Consider the following 22,155-nt stretch of genomic DNA (forward strand, 5'->3'; position numbering starts at 1 on the left):
GATAGCAAAGTAATAATAATATATTAAAAGAAATTATTGTGTATGTATTTCAAAATATAAACACATATAAGAAAGGTGTATGTGATTTAAAAGAAAATACAAAACCCAAATCATTTTTAACCGTTTAAGTTCGATGAACTTTATTAACTGTACATCGGATATAAAACTCCTCACAATCAAAATATTGTCTCTTCTTAAAAAACATTTTTTTTTTACAAACATGGCAAGCCGTTACAAAGTATTTTAATTACAAAAATGGAACATCAATGTGTGACAATGGGACTGAGTTGTTACGTATTTTATAAGTTCCATCCATGTTATTGTCATCGCAGAATGCTGGATTCGTCCTGTAAAATATTTGTATTTTTAAATAAGCATTAAACATAATTATTGAAATATTACTTCTTAAGGTAGTAAAAAAAGAAAAATCTGCCGACATTTCAAAGACGAAGTCACTTTTGATTTTTTAATACAATAAAGTGTTCAGAAATCTGCACTTTTCTCATCGGATTTATTCTACTTGGATTTATAAATTAAATGAAATTGAACTCAAAATTTTCAATAATTTAAACTGCTTTCGAAATCTCACCTTTAATGTAGAACACTCCTCAGGTACGTTTGCTCATACTTTTGTAAGTAATAATAGAAATGTGCAGAGAGAAAATGAAAGTTTGTTAGTTATTCAATATGCATATAAAAAATAAAGATAAAAAATAAAGAATAATAATGTAGAAACCCCGTTAAAATGAATACTCGAATATCTATTTTCAAAGTATATAAGAATTTGAAATTGAAACAATTATTTTGCAGTAAATCAAAAAAGCTTAACGAGGTTTCTATATAGAAATTAGACAACGTTGTGAACGTACAAAAACACTAAGACGTTGCATACAAAACAAGTATTTTGAAAGACCAACATTTTGCTGTAAAGCTTGTGCTCGTTTTAAGCGCCAGTGTTTTAAAACTTTACAAAAATGCCAATTACTTTCTTCAAATTAAAAAAAAAAATTGAAAAAAATTTACAATTTGAACTGTAGAAGCATACATTGTTGTCTTATAGAATAACTTGACTAATCTTTGAAAATAGCAACACTGATGAATGGAGACTTACGTACCAGGGGCACTGTGAAGCAAACGTGACAATGAATTTTCAGAATCCTAAATGATTGCATTCGCATTCGTAATAACGAGAGGAGGTTTAGATCTTATTTGATTGCAAGCCCGCTTTAGGCTTCCAGAGATGTTTCCGAAGTGTTGTGGAAACTGTGCATGTGGACAAATAATTTTACACCATTATTATAACGTGGACAAAATTGCACTAAGGCGATGTAACAATTAATGCATATCTGAAACGAACGCTTTTCAGTATACTCTAATTATAATATTTCTTGTTTTTTTTTCGATAAAAATTGACGGCGCTTTTACGCCGACAACTGTTCATTACACAATTAGCATATACGAGCACATAGATTTTTCTAAGATTGTTCTCTAATTGTTTTCTGATAAGAAACCGTCATAACAGTTTTTCATAGAAATTTTTTTTTCGAAAATTTGTTAAGACTATCGAATTTTATATTAGTTCTGTTTATATACACTTAGAGTTTGTAAATGAGATTTTTTGTACATTTTCATTACATGATGATTAAATAAATTAAGCTTAAATTTATTAAAGTGATCAAATATAGGAGTTACTTAATTTCTGCTCGACTAATTATTTTCATTATGCAGAGTTTACGATAATTGCACAGCAAGTGTTCTTATTTAAACATTGTTTTAACTGTTCTTATATTTAAGTAATAATTCTGTGGACTTTTTATTTTTAACTTACGCGTTATAAAATATTGTATTATTCAAATTTTATTAATTCACAGTGCAAGCTTGATATATATTTATTATTGTATTATTTTGGTGATGGAGGACATCAGGAAAGTAGGAATGTACTGAAATATTTCAATTTGTAACCCCTGTTTTTTTGCAAGATAAAAGATATTCTCCTCCTTATCTTCATACATTTCTGAAGTAAATGTGATCTGTTTCTTATTGAAATAGGTTTTTTTTTCGTGAAAAATGATGATAATCCGATAAATACAAATGACGTGTTTATGCTTTCCAATTCTTATATAAAATTAACTGATGATACAAGAAAATCTTTATTTCTGTTAACAATGATAAATGTTTTATGTTATTATTATCTATATGATACAAGATAATGTGCGAGATTGTTCAGTATAACAGATTTTTATAAATAAAATCGTTGATATAAATAAATATATTATGCATCATTTGAATTTGAAGGAAAGGCGTTTTAGTAAGATAGATTTTGCGCATGTGGGTTATTTACATACAACAATACTCTCGAGTGTATATATGATGATTAAAAAATATAATTTCCGTAAACTAAGAAATTATCGTATTTAATACAATTCAATTGTTGGCCATTGAGTCCTAAAAACGCTATGAATGGAAAACAAACTACAAGTATTTCATGACTTTCGTTCATAATATAAAAATTTGCTTTCTTATATATTTCACGAAACAACAATCAAATTATCGGCTGTTCCCTGAGATAAATAATTTTTATAAAATAGTTCTAGATTTCATAAACTTTACAGAGTATTCGGTTTTATATATATATATATATATATATATATATATATATATATATATATATTCTATCAATCATTCTCTAGCTAGTTCCTGAGATTAAATCTAAACTATCAGGATGAGAGCATTAAATACTTTCATGGACCTGTAAAACGACTGTGCGTTTTGTATTCGCACAAAACATATATTGCGCCACAACCTCCACCACGAATATAATAAGCAAAGCATATGATTCAAAGTTCACATTTAGCTTACAATAAAGGCACTCAAGTCATATTATTGCACTTTTCTTTGGCATTGAAGGCTTTTAATCAGACACAGTATCCCATACCATTGAAACATTATATGTCCAGCAGATATGGAGTGCTTGTATATAATTATCATCGTGTTAAAATGAATAAATGTGCGTATAAAAATTCGTATAAAAATGTTTTTCTCCTGTGCACTTTTTGGCAAAGTCATTATTATTGTCATCCATGAATCTTACCTCGAATAAACAACTGGATTTGTTAATCCAAAACTCGTTTCAACTGGTCCACCAATGTATTTGTTGATGAGCTGGAAGAAAACATAGATACTTCAGTTGGAGAAAATAATGAACAATGTAAGGAGAATCATTGCGTGAAATACTAACAGAAAATCTATTCAGAGACGTTGCACCCATACTGATGGCCATATGAATTACGAGATAAAGGCAGAACAATAAATACAAAATAGCGAATATAGAGATTCCCACTATGATTTCGGTCCTATACGTCGGGTCTTCGGCGACGATGTCAGAGACCGTCTGAGACACGAAGTAGACGTTGATGGAAATTACCAATATGGATAAAGCAGTGGCAACAACTTTGTTGAATCTGGAAAAAAAATTATTTCGCCAGTTAGTTACCTCTGCTCAAGGGGTAAAAACTTATGAACTCGTATAGAAACGCATATTTCACACGTACATTCCGTTCTTGAACTCTCCCATGATCTGAACGCTGCTGGTGAAGGCGATGGTGGGTAGAGCAGCGAATGGCAGCTGAAGACTCATAACCGCATTGAGGATGTCGTTCATGCCGGTGAGGTCGTTGATGTCGGCGTAGAAAGCGACGAAGAAGGTTGGCACAATGGCAATGGTACGGGTGAACAGGACACGCTTCCACCTGGCCCACTGCAAGTTCAGGAATCCCTCCATGGCGAACTGACCGGCGTAAGTACCGGTCATCGTCGACGACTGACCAGCAGCCAGGATACCGATGGCCCAGATTATCATGGCAGCGAAGCCAAATTGACAGCCCAGAAAGATACCGCCCTTGTAGAGATCGGCTTCGAAAGCATCCGTGTTGTTCTGGAATAGTGGATAGCACACGAGGAAAAGTTAATGTTTTTTCCTCGTGATAAGAAACGGCGTAAGTAGTGTAGCGCTGGCAAGTTGTTTGTATTTCTTACTTGAAAAACTTCCGTTCCTTGCGTAAAGTTGTTGCTCTCGCAAAGCTCGAACTAGAAACAAGTTTCGGATGAGGCTTAAAATTAGAGGAAAAAGTCGATAATTGTCAGGGCGAAAAACAGATGGATAGACTTACGACATCCCGATTGGACTTTCCGAAAAGCCCGTGCGCGAAAACAGCGACGACAAATACGTTGATCAAGAAAGACACTAGCAGGGCGATTGCGGCTTCGACGAAGTAGTACATGTTTGCCTCCTTGACCTTGCTGGGTTGTCTGCGGTCGACATCACGAGACTGAAATCGAGTAAAATCGCATACTTACGATTGTAATCGTAAAAAAAAGTCCAGCCAAGCGCTTGTTCAGCCGAATCAGTACAACGCGCAAAAGTCTAATCGAAAACACAAACATCACCTTGACGAGAGCACTGTGCAGGTACAAATTATGAGGCATAATAACAGCGCCGATTACGCCGACGGCTTGCAGCAGGACGCTCGTATCACAGTTTTCGCACCAGGGTATGAACATGCCCTTCATCACGTCGGCCTGTGGCGGCGCCGACACCACGTACTGAAAGAGAACCGAAGAAAAATCGATCAACGAGCCGTGTGCGTTGGTTTTCACGTTTTCATTCGTCGCCTCCGTACCTCGTAGCCGAACGTAACCGCCATGACGGTGATGAGGAAGCCGAAGAACAGCTCCAGTTTCCGCAGACCGTACTTGTCCAGGAACAAGAAGGTGAACGTGTCGACGACGGTGATGAGTACTCCTCCCCATATCGGAAGCCTGCGATAAAGAGAAGGAGGTGTATTATATAAGTAAATAGAAGGTATACAAGGGAAAAAATGTCCTATCGGAGTTCAAGCGTCTCTCGAGTGGGCGAATATTACCTATATGATTTCCGAAAACAAGTAGACGTACACCGTTGTACCTTCTCAAAAGGCCTGTATATATATATATATCTCGAATCTTGAATTAAGATTCTCACGACGAGCGCAGATTAGATCAAACTGAAGGAGATAGCCGAGTGCGAAATCGATCCGTCACAGCTTTCTGGAGCGCAAAGTTTTCCAACTCGATCGGCGCGTCGCGATAAGCGCGAAGAAATCGGCCATACGGGTCGATCGGAGCGTCACGCATGAGCACGATGCATTATCAGCGGCGCCGGTGAGCACCTCTAGACTATATACATATATACATATATACATATATACATATATATATATATATATTGAATGCGATCCAGTCTGTATCACACGGCGTCTTACCCTTTATTTGTGAGAAGATAGAGAGCGATGGCCGTGCCTATGACCTCCTGCATGTCGCTGCCTATGATGGCGATCTCGATCATGATCCAGAGTATCAGCCTAGGAACTTTCTTGTACTGCCTGTAGCACATCTCGGCCAGGTGCAGGCCCGTCACGACGCCCAGGCGGGCGCTCAGCCTCTGCATGACCAGGCCCAGTATCGTCGCGCTCAGCAGCACCCACAGTAGCTGCGTGACATTCGCTGCGATGAGTATACGAGTGGTGCTTTTTTAACTCGCTCAGCTGCGCCGCTTACCTTGTATCTCGCGATCACACCGGACTGCAAGTCGGACTCTATGTTGCCTGGGTCCAGGTAAGCTATGGACATCAGGAAGCCCGGCCCCGTGAAGGCCCATAATTTCCTGAAGCTGAAAAAGCTCTGCAGAAGCGCAGCGCGCGCGCGCGGATTGAATCTCAAAGTTCATCGATCGAATCTGTGCATATAGAATACGCGGGAAATGCCGCGCAATGCCGCGCTCACTCCCCGGGAATGTACGCCTTGTGCCGGTAACTCCGGTGAATCACGAGAGGAAAAGTGCGATTTTCGCGAATCTCGCGAGTGTATAATAACAGTTCCGCTTGTCGCTGCGGAAAAAAACGAAAAAGTGGCGCGGGTAAATATCGACAGCGTCTTTGTCGTGCGCGCGTCTATCGGAGCTCTTGTCGGCACTCGCAAGTTCCGCGGTAATCTTTACCGCGCTATCGAGCTGTGTACGAGACTCACCTCGTCGTCCTCGGGTATCCGAATCCTGGCGTCGGCGAAGTAGGTCTGCTTGGCGTTGGGCGACAGGGACGTGCTCTCGCTCGCTCCCTGCCTGCCACTGCCAGCCGAAGCGGCGTCCTTCACGGGATAGGCTCTGCTGTTGGTCGTCGTTACGACACCCTCGCCTGCCCCGTTGTTCTCGCCCATAATGCCGCGGAAGCAAACTGCGAACAGCACAATAACGCCACTTTTCAACTTATATACATATATACATATATACATATATATATATACACCGATACACCCGGGGCGCTCTCGTTTACAGAGCTGTATGAAACGTACAAGGAGCAATACTCCCAACGCGTTATCTTTGCGATGCGCGTTGATGCGGCCGAGCCGCACGAAGGAGATAAGCGCCGAGAAGCTGTTGCGGCTTATTTCAGAGAGGATTACACTGATGGCTGTACGCTGTATACTGTGCTATTGTACACCCAACCAAGACTTTGGCACAACTCAATAGAGGCCGGTTTTAATTTGGAATTTCGTTAAAAGCTAATGTTCCTGTGTATTTTTACTTTGAAAATGAGTTTATTGGTCTCAACCAACTATAAGTGAAAAAAGAAAGAAAAGGGTTAAATAAAAATTAAAAGTGCGTTTCGCCGCGAATCTCTCGCTACTGGGAGGGATTCTATCTTAGACTTTTATTTCAATTCGGTTGTTTTTTCCAACTTTTAAATTGTAACTTTTCTTTCTTTTTTCACTTGCTGCTCGTTGAGGCCAATTAATTCATTTTTAAAGTTAAAAATTATTCTTTTCAAAGCGCCGAGTATGATCGAGGAGCTCTTAAAAATGAAGATTATTAAAGGACGACTTCAATGTGACGGAGCCGTGGGTCGAATGTGGAATGATGTCGCCGTTGCGGTAGAAACTTCAAAAAATATAAGCAATTAGTACAACAGTGCATAATTATTTAATTTAAATTGCGCTCGAGAATAGCGCCGCCGGAAGAGCGGCTCAAAATATCGCGCAAATCCGCATGGACGCATCTCGCCGCGCGCGCGCGCGCGCTATTGCGTATAACGTTATTGCAAAAGTCGAGAGAATGTATAAATATAGGTTTGGAAATTGAACTGCACTCGCCGCGTTTTTCTATTGAAGTTTATACAGTGCGCGTAGAATTGGTGATATTGCCGAGCGATTGATGCTACGCTTTTTCTCCTTTGAAAGTTATTCAGCAGCTATTATATATTCGTGAAAAATACAACGAGACAGCGATGTGAACCTAGACTTAAGACATTTTAATTGCCGCTTATCGTGTTTTTCCGTTCGAATCTTTTGAGGCAAATCTATTGTCTATTTGATAACGAATCAAAGATTCGATCACTCGGATAATATTTTCAATCGCCGCAACACAACTTGCCAGCGCGTTATCTATGCTAATAAAGCGCTAATTCAGCTTTTATCCGGCACAAAACACGGGGCAACGTCGCCCGAGTCCGCTCAAACACAGGAAAAAACAGCGCGACGCCCGAAAATCGACGTAACCGCGTGCGCGACTGCAGACAAAAGAGATGGAAAAAAATAAAAGAACTGTATATATAATCAGCGGGAAGCGCGGCGCGCAATCGCGACAGTCGGACATTACACACGCACATAAGAGCAGCGCTATTGAACAAGCGCATGAGACACTCGCGAACGCGCGCACACACACACACACACACACGCACCTATAGAACAGTCGTCGGTAGCTATCCGTCAGTCAGCTTCCTCCTCCTCCTCCTCCTCCTCCTCCTCCTCCTCTGCGCCGTCTGTTTCGTCGGGTCGAAGCGCACTGCGGAGCCGCGCGCGACCGAATGCTGCGAGACACGTTGCGCGCCGACGATTTATTATAAATTAACGCTACGCCGAGCTCCTCTCTCTCTCTCTCTCTCTCTCTCTCTCTCTCTCTCTCTCTCTCTCCTCTCTCTCTCTCTCTCTCTCTCTCTCTCTCTCTCTCTCTCTCTCTCTCTCTCTCTCTCTCTCTCTCTCTCTCTCTCTCTCTCTCTCTCTCTCTCTCTCGCGCGCGCGCGCGCACGCGATTATCTACAACGATTCGCGCATCGTCTCGTGCATGAAAAAGCGCTCTGTCCTTTTCCTCCTAATCTCCACTCGGCTCTCCCACTAGTGCGGCTCTTGTACGGGAATTTGTGTTCTGCTCCTACAGAAGGAAGGGGCATCGCGTGCGCGGATGGTGTGTCTGGTTCCGATGATGATGCTCGACCCGAACGCGCGGACGTGTGCGCTCTGCGCTTCCAAGAATGCCGCACCGGGAAATCCCCTTCGCGGTGTCTTCTATTGCGGAAGATGCAGCTCGCGAGAGGAGGATAAAACGAACTCTTCGCGAGAATTCGTTTGTGGACTAGATAGTCGCGAGCGACGTAGTTCGACTGATGCGCATACGGCAGGGCGGTTTATGATTTGTGTGCGGCTATATAGAAAGAGGATTTTCCGCCGAGCTCGGAGTATATAAAAGAGCATAATATATCGGATACGCGCACTTGAATTTTAATTAAGCAGGCTTTGTCTTTTCTTATTGCGAGGATTATTACTCACGCTGAGTAAGTATATGGCTTGCGCTTTCGCACATGTAATGTGTGTGTGTGTGTGTGTGTGTGTGTGTGCGTGCCGCGCACATTAGTATATTATATAAGGGATTCAGATTTTTCAAAATTACGGATCAACACGGTTCGTTATCGATGAACTAGTGCATACGCAATGTACGCGTACGTCAAACGCGTCGAGTTGATTGGACCCTTCTCAGCGTGGCGGATATATTCAACTTTTTATGTAAACGTTATAATTCTTTTACGGATATCTTATACTAACATTTTTCAATTGGTTATTTCGATGTTAGGGTGTACGTGACAGTTTTATATTTTTCATAATGCGCGCTCAAGTTGACCAAGTTCCAACAACCGCCTGGCTCTGAAACTATATTCATCAAGGCATATGCAGTTGTACTTTTTTCTCATTTTCGTGCGTTTTTCTCTTCATATCATCATTTATATGTTACTCACATAGTGACTTAGTGGGATATACATTTAAGCAATCACTATTACATATCTGTGCGGCTGACAGGCAAAACGGCAAAAGTCCACTTTTCGTGCTTCAGAGGAAAAGCGGTTTTAATGTTCTGACTTGTAAGATCGGAACAAACGAGATGGCCACCGGGTTATACATTAGCTGCTTTGTGCAATTTCGAAATTTTGAAAAGAATCGAATTATGTCTGTATATGCTGAAACGAAACCAAGAATATAAACAAACCGGCAGAAAAAGTTGGATCACGAATGCTATCGTTAATTTTATATAAATTATGGCAATGGATATCTCGATAATGAAAAACTTAAATGTGAATGACAAAACGTATACTAAAACTTTAGACAAGGTCATTAAAGATGCCGAAATTAGATATAATTTATCAGCCTAGTTGAAAAAATGCTAACAATCCTAAAAAGCTATGGGAAATCATAAACAAAGGAATAGGTAAACAAAATCCAATGATAATGCCTTAAATTATAAAGAGATCAATGATAACAAAATTACAGACAAAATAGAAATATCAGAAAATATGAACAAATTTTCCTGTGAGTATAGATAGGACGTAAATTGAGTGATAACTCAAACTGCCCGAGATGAATCCTAAGTCTATTTTTCTCAAACCTACTAATTCGAAAGAAGTTAAAACTATAATCAGTAATTTGAAATGCAAAAATGGTGGCGTTGACAAAATCAATGCCAAGACGCTAAAAGCAATTTGCAACTACATTGCAAACAAACCGCAATAACACCGATACACAAATCTGGTAAAAGACATAGCATAACTAATTATCGACCAATCTCCCTTATATCAAATATTGCTAAGATTTTCGAGAGAATTATTTTTAATCGAATATATATGATTTGTAGAAGAAAACAATATAATATCCAAGCAACAATTTGGTTTTATGAGGAAGATCGGTACAAAAAATGCTCTAAATAGTTTAATGAACATGCTATACAATAATGTGGATCAACGAATACCAACAATCGTAACCTTTCTGGATTTGGCGAAAGCTTTCGATACTGTTGACCAACGTAGGCACCGTATATTATTGGACAAACTGCATTGTATAGGGACCAGAGACCAGGCGTTGATCACCTTGCAAGCTATCTAAATAATAGACGTCAAAGAGTAAAAACAGATGGAAAGGAGAGCGAATTCTTATTAGTAAATACAGGTGTACCACAGGGTACTATTCTAGGACCATCACTGTTGTGAGCACTCAATAAATTACCATTGAATATAGATAAAACAGTCTGTATGACTTTCGGCAGCTATGTTGATAGCGTACGAGCACAAACAAATATTAAAATAAGAGACAAAACTGTTACCTGAGTTGAAAGCGTTAAATATTTAGGGATTGTCATAGATTACAATTTAAAATGAAACAAACGCACCCAATACTTAGTCAAAAAAACAAAATATCTTGTAATATATATTTTATAAAATTGCTAGAACAATGACAGTCGGAACTCTTCGTATGATTTATTATGCTTTCTTTCATAGCATAATAAGTTATGGAATCATAGCTTGGGGAGGCGTATATAGAAATAATCTAGATATTCTACAGAACTTACAAAAAAAAAGTACTAAAAATAGTAAATAAAAAAAATGTTATAGTTCAAGAAAATTCTCTAAATATTGAACAACTATTCTGTTTTGAAGCATTGAAACTACACTATGATGACCTTAAAATGCAATTTCTTACATCGGATAGCGTAACTAGGAACACAAGTATTATTATACCCAAAAACAAGAAAAGAATTAGCGATAAGAATAGTTTTAAAAAGCCATAGTAATTTTCAATGCTCTACCAAATAAGCTAAAAACTGTAAATATAGAAAAATATGTGCAAATGAAAATGATTAAAAACTGGATAAAACTCAACTGTTAGTAGTTAGATTGAGATGCTGTATATATAACATACATTATCGAAGTCACGGTAACGTCTACATATATAGTATTTACTCAACGTGATCTCAACAATATATACTAGTTACATTGTTTTTTGATGAAAATGATACAAATTTGTATTTTGTTTTTTAGATTGTAAGTATTTAGTTATAAGTACGTTATTTTTATTTGTAATTTTATATTCTTGTATATCCCAGTCCTGCGATCGTACGTTGTACGACTAATACTCTATAAATCTTTTCATAACAGCGTACGCGGAGCTCGACTTTAGAGTCATTTGTTTTGGCGCTAAAGTCATCGACTTAGGCCCGATCAGAAATTACAATCCGGTTGCCGGACCGGAACATAAGGGCCTGATCAGGGGGAGTTATAGAACATCTTCAGGTACCTTAACAATGTGTAATACGGTAAAGCATATGGCCCTTATCAGGTACCCTTATTTGCAAAAGAAAAGGTGAGAGGGGAGAATTGCTCCGGAATGGAGCCGTAACAGTGCCTGTACTTTTACTGAAGTAAGGCGTGTATCTAGGAATTTCTCATAACCTGAAAAAAAAACATATGTATTTCGGCTAGAGGTAAAACTAAAATAATTGTTTAACATTTAGTTAATACTTATTTATAAAACAAGATGAGTGAAATAATTAGAGCGCAAATATGCAATAAATGGCGAGTTCGAGCATTTCGAACGAGAAAAAGAATACTGAGTCTGAGAATATCAATCGTGATCATTTTTATAAAAAGGAAACTAAAACTAATGATATTGCGTGTGCAGAAGTTGTAGTTGATAATATTAATATTCCTCCATACAACGAACCCACAAAAGTTTCAGGTAATGGTTTTCAAACTGAATCTAAAATGTTCAAAAGCAATTGTAATATTGACTTTGAAAGTGAAATTAAATCAAAACTTGATAATAGTGTCTATAATAAAGGAAACTCCAATCGAAGAACTCGTTCCAGTAGAGAATGAATTGTCTAGTATTGCTGTCAACAATAATTCAACGATTATTGCTGGTGATGGCATTTCAACTATTATTGTTGACGACGACAATTCAACTAGTATTGCTCATCATGAAAAGACTTCAACTAGTATTGTTAATGATAACAATTTCATCACCGCTGAAAATCCAAATCAAGAAAAAACTATTGGGGATAATTCTGCAATGCCAATGTCCAGCAACATAATGGAAGTTATTCAAAACATTGTAAAAAAGGAAATGGATAGTAAGTTCTATTTAGATACATTCAAATAACTTTTAGTTTCTTTCAGAAATTTTAAATTATTACTTTACAATTGCAGACGCAGTCCAATGCATAAAAAATCACACCGATCAGCAATTCAAGCAACTAGGAACTATAGTCACAAATATAGGTAAAGATTTAGATCAAGTTAAAGTGCTGCTAACGGAAAGAAGGCCATTAATGGAGCAAGAAAATATCATGTCGTATCATACATTTAAGGAGACCTATTCGCAGTATAAATTCCCTTTACAATCCATAGCTGAATTTACAGATTTCAACAACGACATAAAAGAAAATTCTGATTTGAAACAGGATTTAGTAAGTGCAAATATTTTGTAATAATTTATTATCTTTTGAAATCTAAAAATGAGTGTTAAAATCATAATTAATTCTAGAAAAAAGTTCTCTATTCCAACATCAATACTGAAAACAGTATTAAAGTCAATTTGACTACAATCCTTAAGAACTTTGCATCCGGTGCACTCATTACACAGCATACGGCTCAGAAAGAAGTGCAGAAAAAACCTGTTTTGAGCTCAACTATGCTATTCAAATGCATAGAAGGTAATTTCAATTCATTATTCTAAATAATTACATTATTATTTGATATTTTATCTAAATCATTAATAAAAATATATTGTTTATTACAGGTGCAATATTGGAATGTTATAAAGAGGCGTTCAAGTTACAAAATAAGGTTTTTAATGCTGATGCTAACTTGGTTCCAAAGGCATTGGGTGCAGTAATAAATTGTGCTGCTGATTGGGATGGAAAACGTCAAAAACGTACCAAGAGGAGCAGAAGAGACTCTCATGCTGATGATTTAGAAGAATAATAGTGTTCAGATATTTAAACTTGTACTGTATTGTTTGTTTATTTTCGACGTTTATACAATTAATGTATGCCAAATGTAATGTATTTAAAATAAATATAAGAAATTGGAAAATTAAATAATTCGTTTCAAAATAAAAATTCATTTTTAAAGTCATTACATCCAGCAATTTGGGTCGGATTAAATGACTTCAGGCTATTGGATCCGGCACTGCTAAGGGCCGGAAATGTCTGCCAAAAAGCTTAAAAAATTATTAAATTAAGGCCCGGACACGGTCCTGATCCGGGCATTAGAAAATCAGCTTGATGGTGCTGGAGGGTGCCTGATCAGGCCCTTATAAAAACCGTATGACGATTTCTGATCGGGGGCACGCTCTCTCACAGCGTGCGCGGGAACATTTGAAGCGTGCGTGGGGATACCTATCTTGTCGCTGTCATTTGTTTTACATATGTATGATTGCGAAATTGTGTATCATTAGTGCAAGACGTCTTGTTTATAACCTATTGGTACCTAACCGAAAAGTAAACATGAGTGATAACAGTTCTTGTGATACAGACGATATATCCGATTATGGAAATGAAATTCCACCCGAATCGCATACCGCAGTGTGACAATCAAGTAGCATCTACTTCTGGAGCAGAAATTACAGTTGATCAACCCAAAAAATCTGTAACAGTTTCGTTAAAAAGAACCAGATTTGATTCAGAAGGTCGAGATGATGATAATGAACCCCACACGCTGAGGATGAATTTTATCGATTAACCGAAACACAGCAAGCTACATGTGGTTCACCGTTGAAAAAACGTAGACAAAACAGTGATGAAAAAAGCGAACAATCATTTACTATTGAAAGCATCGACAAAAATATTTCTTTTCATTTTAATAATTCTAATGTTACAATTAATGTACATAATCATCATAATTAACTACAATGTACGATAGACTATATTTGTGTTTTAGTTTAATATTTTTTGATAAAAGATGTAATAATTTTCTATTAAAAATAATTCATTTTTAAATTTGCAAAAATATTGGAATGTCTGAAAATGGGTGAGAAGGCAATATTTTGTTTTGAATCAACAAAACCCAGAGAAGCTACTACCTATATCACATAAAAAACTTATTTTGAAATGGACTTATGTCGTTATGTCGGGAACAAAATTGGAAAATCGACCTTACGGGCTTATTTCTTAGGTTTATCGTAGCTTTAGGGCGACCTTCCAGCAACTCCCGACATTTTTACACGAAAAGGGATCGTTTAACGTTATGGTCCACAGTTATTTTGATTTTCGCGAAATGTGGACTTATGCCATTTTGCCTGTCAGCCACAGATTCCTCTCTTAAAACAGTGAATTGATAATCGATCGCCTGGTACAAGAATTTAGGAACGGGAATTAAAAATGCAAATCCTTTCTTAAATCCTCCTCTCTTAGGAGCTGTCCACAATAGAGGAACCGTTGCTCGCAACTGTGTTCCGTGGACTGGAAAATGGCGATTTTCGTATTGTTGCCAACTTAAATCAATTTTTTAGTAAGTTATTATATGACCGTCACAAACTCTCCCCGCACAGCTAAACCGTCTGCTAGTGTACTAAATTGATAAAGATCAAGTTTAAAAAGCACAATATGTATACTATGCAATTTTTAATTTTTGTAATAATAAACATATTTGAAAATAAAAATCTTCTCGGTAGTAAAACTTATACTTTGATCCAGATCTATAATGAGTTGTAAATGATTTTCTCTGGCCATTGTTGTGATTTTTATTAAAACTACTTTAACTATTTTAACATTAACTTTGAGAAGTTAAAATCGAGGTTAAACAATTGCGGTTATGTTTACCTCTACTGCTACCATCAGCATTCAGTAGAAAGAGCAGAAGACTCGCATACACAATTGTAGCTCCGGTGCAACGCGATAAGGGTTCGTTCCATTTTTTCATGATCATATATAACAATGCACATAATAATTGTCGGTGAGAATCGACACGTACGGTCATATCTAGTACTGGTCATTTTGAGCGATTAGATATGTCAAACGTGCGACTCTTCAGCTCCCACAGAAATATATGACTTTTCTTTAAGTTAAAATTCAGACATTATCTCTCACGATCCGATGTTTTATGGCCGTTTAAATCAGGATTCGCCGGAAATCAGGGCGCGCGGAATTGTATTTACAATCGTAACTGTCAATCGATTTTTTTTAATAATTTAGGAAATTTTGTTTGGGGGGTAGCCTAGGGATCAAAGATAAAGCGATAAATAAACGTACTTGAAGGAGTTCTGGCTGTAATCGTTAGTCTTTAATATATAAAGAAGTGTTGAAACGAAACGATACTACTTGGATCCTCAATCAAACAATGAAAATTGGCATTTCGCATAGTTCACTTACAATTCTTAGTAGCTATTTGGTTAGAAACAATTCAAATCATAAGAGTGTACAACAATCAATATTACATAATTCATGAGTGTCCTTGGAAGCAAAAGTTGTAAGAACACTTTAATTAATCTATATACTTAGTAAAAATTGAGCTACAGTTCTTATGATTAAGAATGATACCGGTTCTAGGTTAAATTAGTTTTACAACTGTCCGTAATACCAGTAGAATATAATATTTGATAATGTATTTTGTGAGGTGGTGTGATATTATCAAAAATTAAATTAGCGTTCTAGAGACAATATGTATACGAATTACTGCTACGCACAATTGACCAGAGTATGAATTGAACTGTTGATTTAAACCATTTTTTCACTGTAATCAAACTTCTCAATGGTTGAACAATGATTATGAATCACCTTTCACTGATCAATTTCTAGAAAATAAATTCCAGGTACTTCAATGCATTATAACATGTCATATCAACATAAAAATCTATGATTTTAAATCAAATTTAGTTTTCATCGATAAAAATAAGCATCGATGCTTCAATTAGTCTCAAGTAGCGTCCATCCCCAAAGGTTAAAGTCATGATAAATTATTCCGCAGTGAGTCACAAAAAACTATAACATATTGTCCCTATCTGCTGATAACTACTCCAGTCCGTAATAAGCTTTTCCTCAATAATGCAATGTGATTCTACGGAATCCACTTAAATTCTATAAATGAAAGGAAAGTGCACTTACATCAACTGCTTGATCGTACGTATCGTTGCAATCAAACTTCAACAAACTGCTTTGACTGTTCTTCTCCAACTGGTCCTCATAGTAGAAAATATTATCTTATCAAATTCGTGGACGTTACGCAATTGTATAGGCTAGTGGGACATACTTCATCGAAACATGTTTTCTCAATCTGATACAACAAAGCTAACCAAAACATCAGCTCAATCCAGCCGTAAGTATACATACAAAAGGCACTTGTATCAATCTCTCATTTTTCGACTATTGCTTCAGGACCCAGTACTCCCCCGTCAGAGGCTTAAAATCTTAAACACTAAAGTAACAATCAGCAACAAAAAGTTACTTTCACTATATACATACGCACATCAACATCAGAGCGTCTAGTCTCCCTGGTGGCACGGATGGATCTATAATTCTATACTAAGTGCATCTCCACGAGAAAACAGCTGACTGACAAGAACGAAGTTGCGTACCGTCACGCCACCACGCACACTGAGCTTTCCCGTGATACGCTCATGGCCCTCATGAAGTCATGGGTTAAACGGCCCTGAATCTTTCTTTCCCTATATAGCCTATATAGCCATATAGACCCACCCTACGTCACACGTCTGCCGTGACTTAGAGAAGGAGCGACGGAAAATCGCGAGAGAAAGAGAGAAGTAAGAACGATGAATAATGTTGCTTTGAAATGGCATTCGCCTCTACGGAGTTCCTTGACACATGACGGCTCGCTCGCTAAAGTCATTAACATCGTAGAAGGTATAAAAAGCTCATAAAAAGCACAACAAAAAAGCAGACGATAAAATATGTGTATGTATTGTGTGGGTGTGGGCGTGTGAGTGTGTGCGTGGGTGTGGGTGTGGGTGTGGGTGTGGGTGTGGGTGTGTGAGTGTGTGTGTGCAGGCTGACGAGCGAAGAAAAGAACCAGTCCGCTCAGCCGGTAGGTATTCAATCCTCTCGCTTGCTAAAATCATCCGCGGACAACCACTTAAGTCTTAAGGCCGTGATAGTTAAAAAAGCATATAGAGCACAACCTCAAGGCACAACGGCGGACTTGTGTGGCGCTGTGCATCGTTGTGTGTTCTATGGCTCTCGTACCCTGTTGAAAATAATGACGTCATTGACTGACGTCATTAAATGACGTTAAATGACGTAATTTGAAGCTACAAATTGGAACCTTTTATGACGTCATTATTTTCAACAGGTGTACACTGCGCGTTATTATAGATCCGCACGGTATTACTACTAAATCTGACCGTCACAAAAAAACCACAAGGAGGAGTTTTCATATAGCTGTCATAGCGACAGTCACGGCGACAGTAATAATACCGTGGATCAATTCCCCAGATAACATCACGTGGCGAGCACGGCGTGCCAGCACGCCGTGACCGCTCTGTGCCGTCAGTGTGCTGTCATAGTATGTCGCCGCGGAGCCGACATTCCGTGACCGTCCTGTGCCGTCATTGTGCTTTCCCGCGTGTAGAGCTTCAAGCTCTGGCAATATGACGGCACATCGACAGCACGCATGCTCCACAAACGTGTTAGCACTGGGAAAGCACACGGATGGCACGTCGTGCTTAACACTCAATGCACTTTTATACGGGCAAATAAATATAAATATACACAGATAATAAGAAAATATAATATATTTATCTTTATTATCTACATTTCACGGATATTTTTGGTATATATGGAATTATATACACGTATCAGCATTTTCGCGCCAATTGTATACGTTCGCCCCGCCATTGCATCAGCCCTCGCGCCATTTGCAGTCTAGCCTTCGCATCGAAAGCACGTGCTTACGACGCTCGCATTCATACGCAAAATAATTATAATTATAAATATAGCGGATCATTAATTAATACCAGTGCCTGTGTGACTTGTGGTGTAGCAGCTGGCAAGACTTGTGGCATTTTTTCAAAATTTGCAGCTTTTGAGGAGTGCAACTTGGAAAACATCGACCAGAAGCGTAAAAGTTATCTTCAAATTATTTACTTTTCATCAATCCTTTCTGTCATTCATTCATAGTTTTTTTATAATATTTCCATGTATAACTGATTAAGACGTGTCGAGCCCGCATCGTAAAATGAGTAAATTTGAAAAATAACCTTATTTTATTTACATATTACACACACACACATATATATATATATAAATATATATATATATATATGCGTGTACAGACTCTATTGTTAATATAATTTCATAATTAATTTGTCGTGTTCCTATAAACAATAGTTTTTTTCGGTGAAAAATGTTTTAACGTTTTAAACTAACCTTTCTTTAGCCACTAATTTACTCATTTTGTTTAGCCACCGTATTAATTATCGTAAAAGCTATATTTTATATTCTGTTTTATAAATAATTATTAACTTATAACATATAGGTGTGTGTGTGTGTGTGTGTGTGTGTATAGAGACTCTGGTATCGCCAATAAAATTTTAAAATAATTTGTCGTGCCTATATATATACATATATATAAACTATATCATATATATATCAATTGTTTTTTTTTTCTGTGAAATATTTTTTAACTTTTGAAACTAACCTTTTTTACCCACTTTCTACATTTTGTTTAGCCAGCTGTATTTTAATTATCATAAAAACTAAATTTTATATTCTCTTTTATAAATAATTTTTAACTAATAACATATAGGTGTGTGTATATACTCGCCATCGGGGCATTAGCGCGCCTTAATAGAGATTCAGATATCGCCGATATAATTTTTTTCCGTGAAAAATTGTTTATTTTACTTTTTACACTAACCTTTCTTTTGCGATTTTATTCATTTTATTTAGCCAGCTGTATTAATTGTCGTTAAAGCTCTATTCTATATTTTTTTTATAAATAATCATTAATTAATAACATATAAGTGTGTTAGTGTATACTTGCCATCGGGGCGCTGCCGCGCCCCTTGATAGAGACTCTGATATCGCCGATATAATTTTAAAATAATTTGCTGTGCCTTTATAAATCATAGTTTATAATAGTTTTTTTCGGTGAAATAAATTTTTTAACATTTAAAAATAACCTTAATTTAGCCACTTTATTTTGTTTAGCAGCTATATAATATTTAATTTTCATAAAAGCTACTTTTCTTATTAAATAATTATTAAATTTTTCTACTAACCTTAGTGTATACAATTATTTACGCTTAAGGGGCGGTCGCTCGTAAAATCATCCCTAGTTTTAAGTTTAATGAATCATTCAACTGAAAGAAAATTTAAATCAGACATTTAAATGTGTTTCTTCTTTGCCTTTTATTCATTTTGTTGTGGCATTTGTATTAATTATAGAATTTATTTGTTTACTATGATTGAAAAATTAGTTTAATTTTAATTAATGTAATTTTAGTCACTAAAAGACCGTTTGTTTAATTTTCTTAACAGTTGTGATAAAAATAATTCGATTAAGGATTAATAAATTTGTTAAATTGAAGTTAAGCTGATTCGATTGACTGTTTTATTTGAATCAAGCTCTTTGAACCATGCATAAACTCAAATCTATGCGTACTCGTAAACCCCTTGAATTCTGTGGTTATGATCACAGAGCCCGTATGTGTCGTTTACTTAACAGAGCACGACAAGTGTCCTCTGAAAGCATTATTAATAATGAATCTGAAGCTTCTGGCGGTGATTCCATTGACCATAATCTCAGTGACTCGGCACATAGTGAAAATTATGTTCTCAATGAAAACGCAGTCGATGATGTTGCTTTCAATAGTGATGATGGTCACGATAGTGAAAGGTTTCAGGATATGTCAGACCATGCATCGACGACTGAATTTTCGGATTCGTTAAATTCTACTGTAGTATCTAATCAAGGCGATGCATTTTTCAATATCGAAGATTTCGAAGCTCATCTTGCCACCGCTTTCACAGAAGCCAATATGAATCATCAACAGATTAAAATTGTTTTGAAAGTTCTGAAAACCCATGATTGTTTTTCTACTTTACATGAGGATCCCCGAACAATATTGAAGACTCCTAATTTCTCAACTCCTATTTTGAAAATTGCTGGAGGGGATTATCTTCATTTAGGTGTTGAACAGGGTCTTCGTCGCATTCTTTTGTCCACTCCTGCGGAAATGATTCCTGATGTTCTGCTAGTAGATATGAGCACTGATGAGGCATCACTCGATAAAGCTAGTAAAATTATTATGTGGCCAATTCAAATTAGAATTGTAAATATTGCTAAAAGTAGTCCAGAGATTGTTGGTATTTTTAAAGGTGACAAAAAACCAACGAATGCTACATTGTTTTTTCAACTCGTTGTCGATGAGTTTAATAGGATTTTTGAAACTGGTATAGATTTGCAGGGTGAAAATAAATTTTTGAAATTCCGATGTTTTATTGCTGATGCACCTGCCCGATCTTTTTCATTAGGTCATTGTGGACATAACTCTAAAGCTTCGTGTTCTAGATGCTGGGTGAGAGGGGAATTTATTCGTCCAGGAGTAATGGTTTATCGTGGCGTTGATCATGCTCGTCGTACGCAGGAAGAGTATTCATTGCAAGTTGATACAGATCATCACAAAACAGAATGCCCAATAGGAAAACTTGATTTTAATGTAGTTACAAATACTGTATTTGACTACATGCATTTAGTGTGTTTAGGTCTTATGGAGAAAATTTTTCAGGGATTAATGGATGGCAGGTTTATAGAATCAGTTAGGTTATCCGCTCCAAATAGAAGAATATTAAGTGATCGTATGCAGCAAATCAAATCTTACTGTCCCGCAGAGTTTGCCCGTAAACCTATCAATGCAGAAAAGCATGGTAAATTTAAAGCTACCGAACAAAGGCAAATTCTTTTTTATACTGGCGCTGCAATGTTTTATGGTTTGATGAATTCGGCTGTTTTTATGCACTTTCTCCTACTTCATGCAGCTATGAGGATATTTGCAAATCCTTTAGCTTCCAATGAATTAATTGACTTAGCAGAACAGTTCATAAAAATATTTGTTGATAGAGCATCAGATGTTTATGGCATTGAATTTCTTTCATACAACACCCATGCTTTGTTACACCTTGCTGAGGATGTGAGATCATTTGGAACTTTAGATTCTTTTTCTGCATTTCCATATGAAAATAATATGACGTATTTTAGAAAATTGTGCAGAAAACCTGCTCAACATTTGGAACAAATTTCTAAAAGACGTTCTGAGAATTGTTCCGTTAACGTCAGGAAGCGTGTTGATAGTAACAGTTTCAAATTTATCAGTTCACATTCAGATGGCCCAGAACCTGAAATTGATTATACCTATAGGCAGTATAAAAAAGTAGTTTATGGAGGATCTCAGGTATTATCAGTCTTTCAGTCTGATAATACATTCATTCTTCGAAATAAATCAATTTGCGTTGTTCAAAATGTTATTGTAATTAACGACAAAGATTTGTATCTTCTGGTCAAAAGTTTTAGGCTAGTTCAAAACTTCTATGATTATCCTTGTCCTTCTTCATCTCTTGGTGTTTTCCTTTGCTCTGAGCTATCTCCACATCTTTCTCTTATAAGATTTGAAGAAATAGAAAGCAAATGTTTTAGGATGCCCTACTGGCTAGAACTATCCACAAAAGATTGTGTTCCAGAAATATTCATTGTTACTAAAATTTTATCGTCGCATCGTGATTAGTACGCACATTTATTTTATTTAATCTCGTCTTTGATTTTATTTTTTTTTTTAATATTTCGTTTCATTATCGCATATCCTATTCTAAAAAAGACATCGTAATCAATTTATTTGTTCTCTGATTGGCTGGTCGTTTCGCGCGCGATTTCTGCGTATATTTGAATTCCTAACCTCACAAAGTGAAAATAAAGAAAAACAACGTACATGGGGCATTTTAAATCGCTAGTAATCGAAAAAAGAAATATTAGATGTCAAGATTATTTTCCAATTTTTATATTAGTGTATTAGATTTTG

At 36.7% G+C, this 22,155-nt stretch overlaps 2 protein-coding genes across 19 annotated transcripts; one reads left to right on the forward strand and one right to left on the reverse strand.

The window, feature by feature from the left end:
• Window positions 1-110: 110 nt before the first annotated feature.
• LOC100116484 (protein Malvolio) lies at window positions 111-17,050 on the reverse strand. 18 transcript variants are annotated; one of them, XR_004345210.1, is made up of 16 exons: window positions 16,593-16,969; window positions 16,377-16,541; window positions 16,232-16,300; window positions 6,064-6,266; window positions 5,596-5,718; window positions 5,301-5,527; window positions 4,680-4,818; window positions 4,447-4,602; window positions 4,170-4,328; window positions 4,036-4,086; window positions 3,552-3,934; window positions 3,239-3,461; window positions 3,092-3,162; window positions 1,116-1,263; window positions 590-627; window positions 124-347 (listed from the first exon to the last, which is right to left on the reverse strand). XR_004345210.1 is itself a non-coding variant. In XM_032601666.1 (14 exons), the coding sequence occupies exons 4-14, from the start codon at window positions 6,247-6,249 to the stop codon at window positions 248-250; spliced, it is 1,818 nt and encodes a 605-aa protein (XP_032457557.1). In that variant the 5' UTR covers window positions 6,250-6,266; window positions 16,232-16,306; window positions 16,377-16,541; window positions 16,593-17,050; the 3' UTR covers window positions 124-247. The 18 variants fall into 18 exon arrangements, 10 of the variants coding, with proteins under 10 accessions (XP_016841978.1, XP_032457561.1, XP_032457557.1 ...); XR_004345209.1 differs by having other exon boundaries at window positions 16,232-16,541; window positions 16,593-16,647; XR_004345213.1 differs by lacking the exon at window positions 590-627 and having other exon boundaries at window positions 16,232-16,541; window positions 16,593-16,650.
• On the forward strand, window positions 8,085-13,228 carry LOC107981236. The gene is made up of 5 exons (XM_016986490.3): window positions 8,085-11,865; window positions 11,954-12,259; window positions 12,336-12,595; window positions 12,673-12,841; window positions 12,928-13,228. Exons 1-5 carry the CDS (start codon window positions 11,700-11,702, stop codon window positions 13,110-13,112), a joined length of 1,086 nt encoding a protein of 361 aa, XP_016841979.2. The 5' UTR covers window positions 8,085-11,699; the 3' UTR covers window positions 13,113-13,228.
• Window positions 17,051-22,155: the final 5,105 nt, after the last annotated feature.

Source organism: Nasonia vitripennis (assembly GCF_009193385.2).
Source record: "Nasonia vitripennis strain AsymCx chromosome 2 unlocalized genomic scaffold, Nvit_psr_1.1 chr2_random0010, whole genome shotgun sequence".
In the NCBI taxonomy this organism is placed as follows: Eukaryota; Metazoa; Arthropoda; class Insecta; order Hymenoptera; family Pteromalidae; genus Nasonia; species Nasonia vitripennis.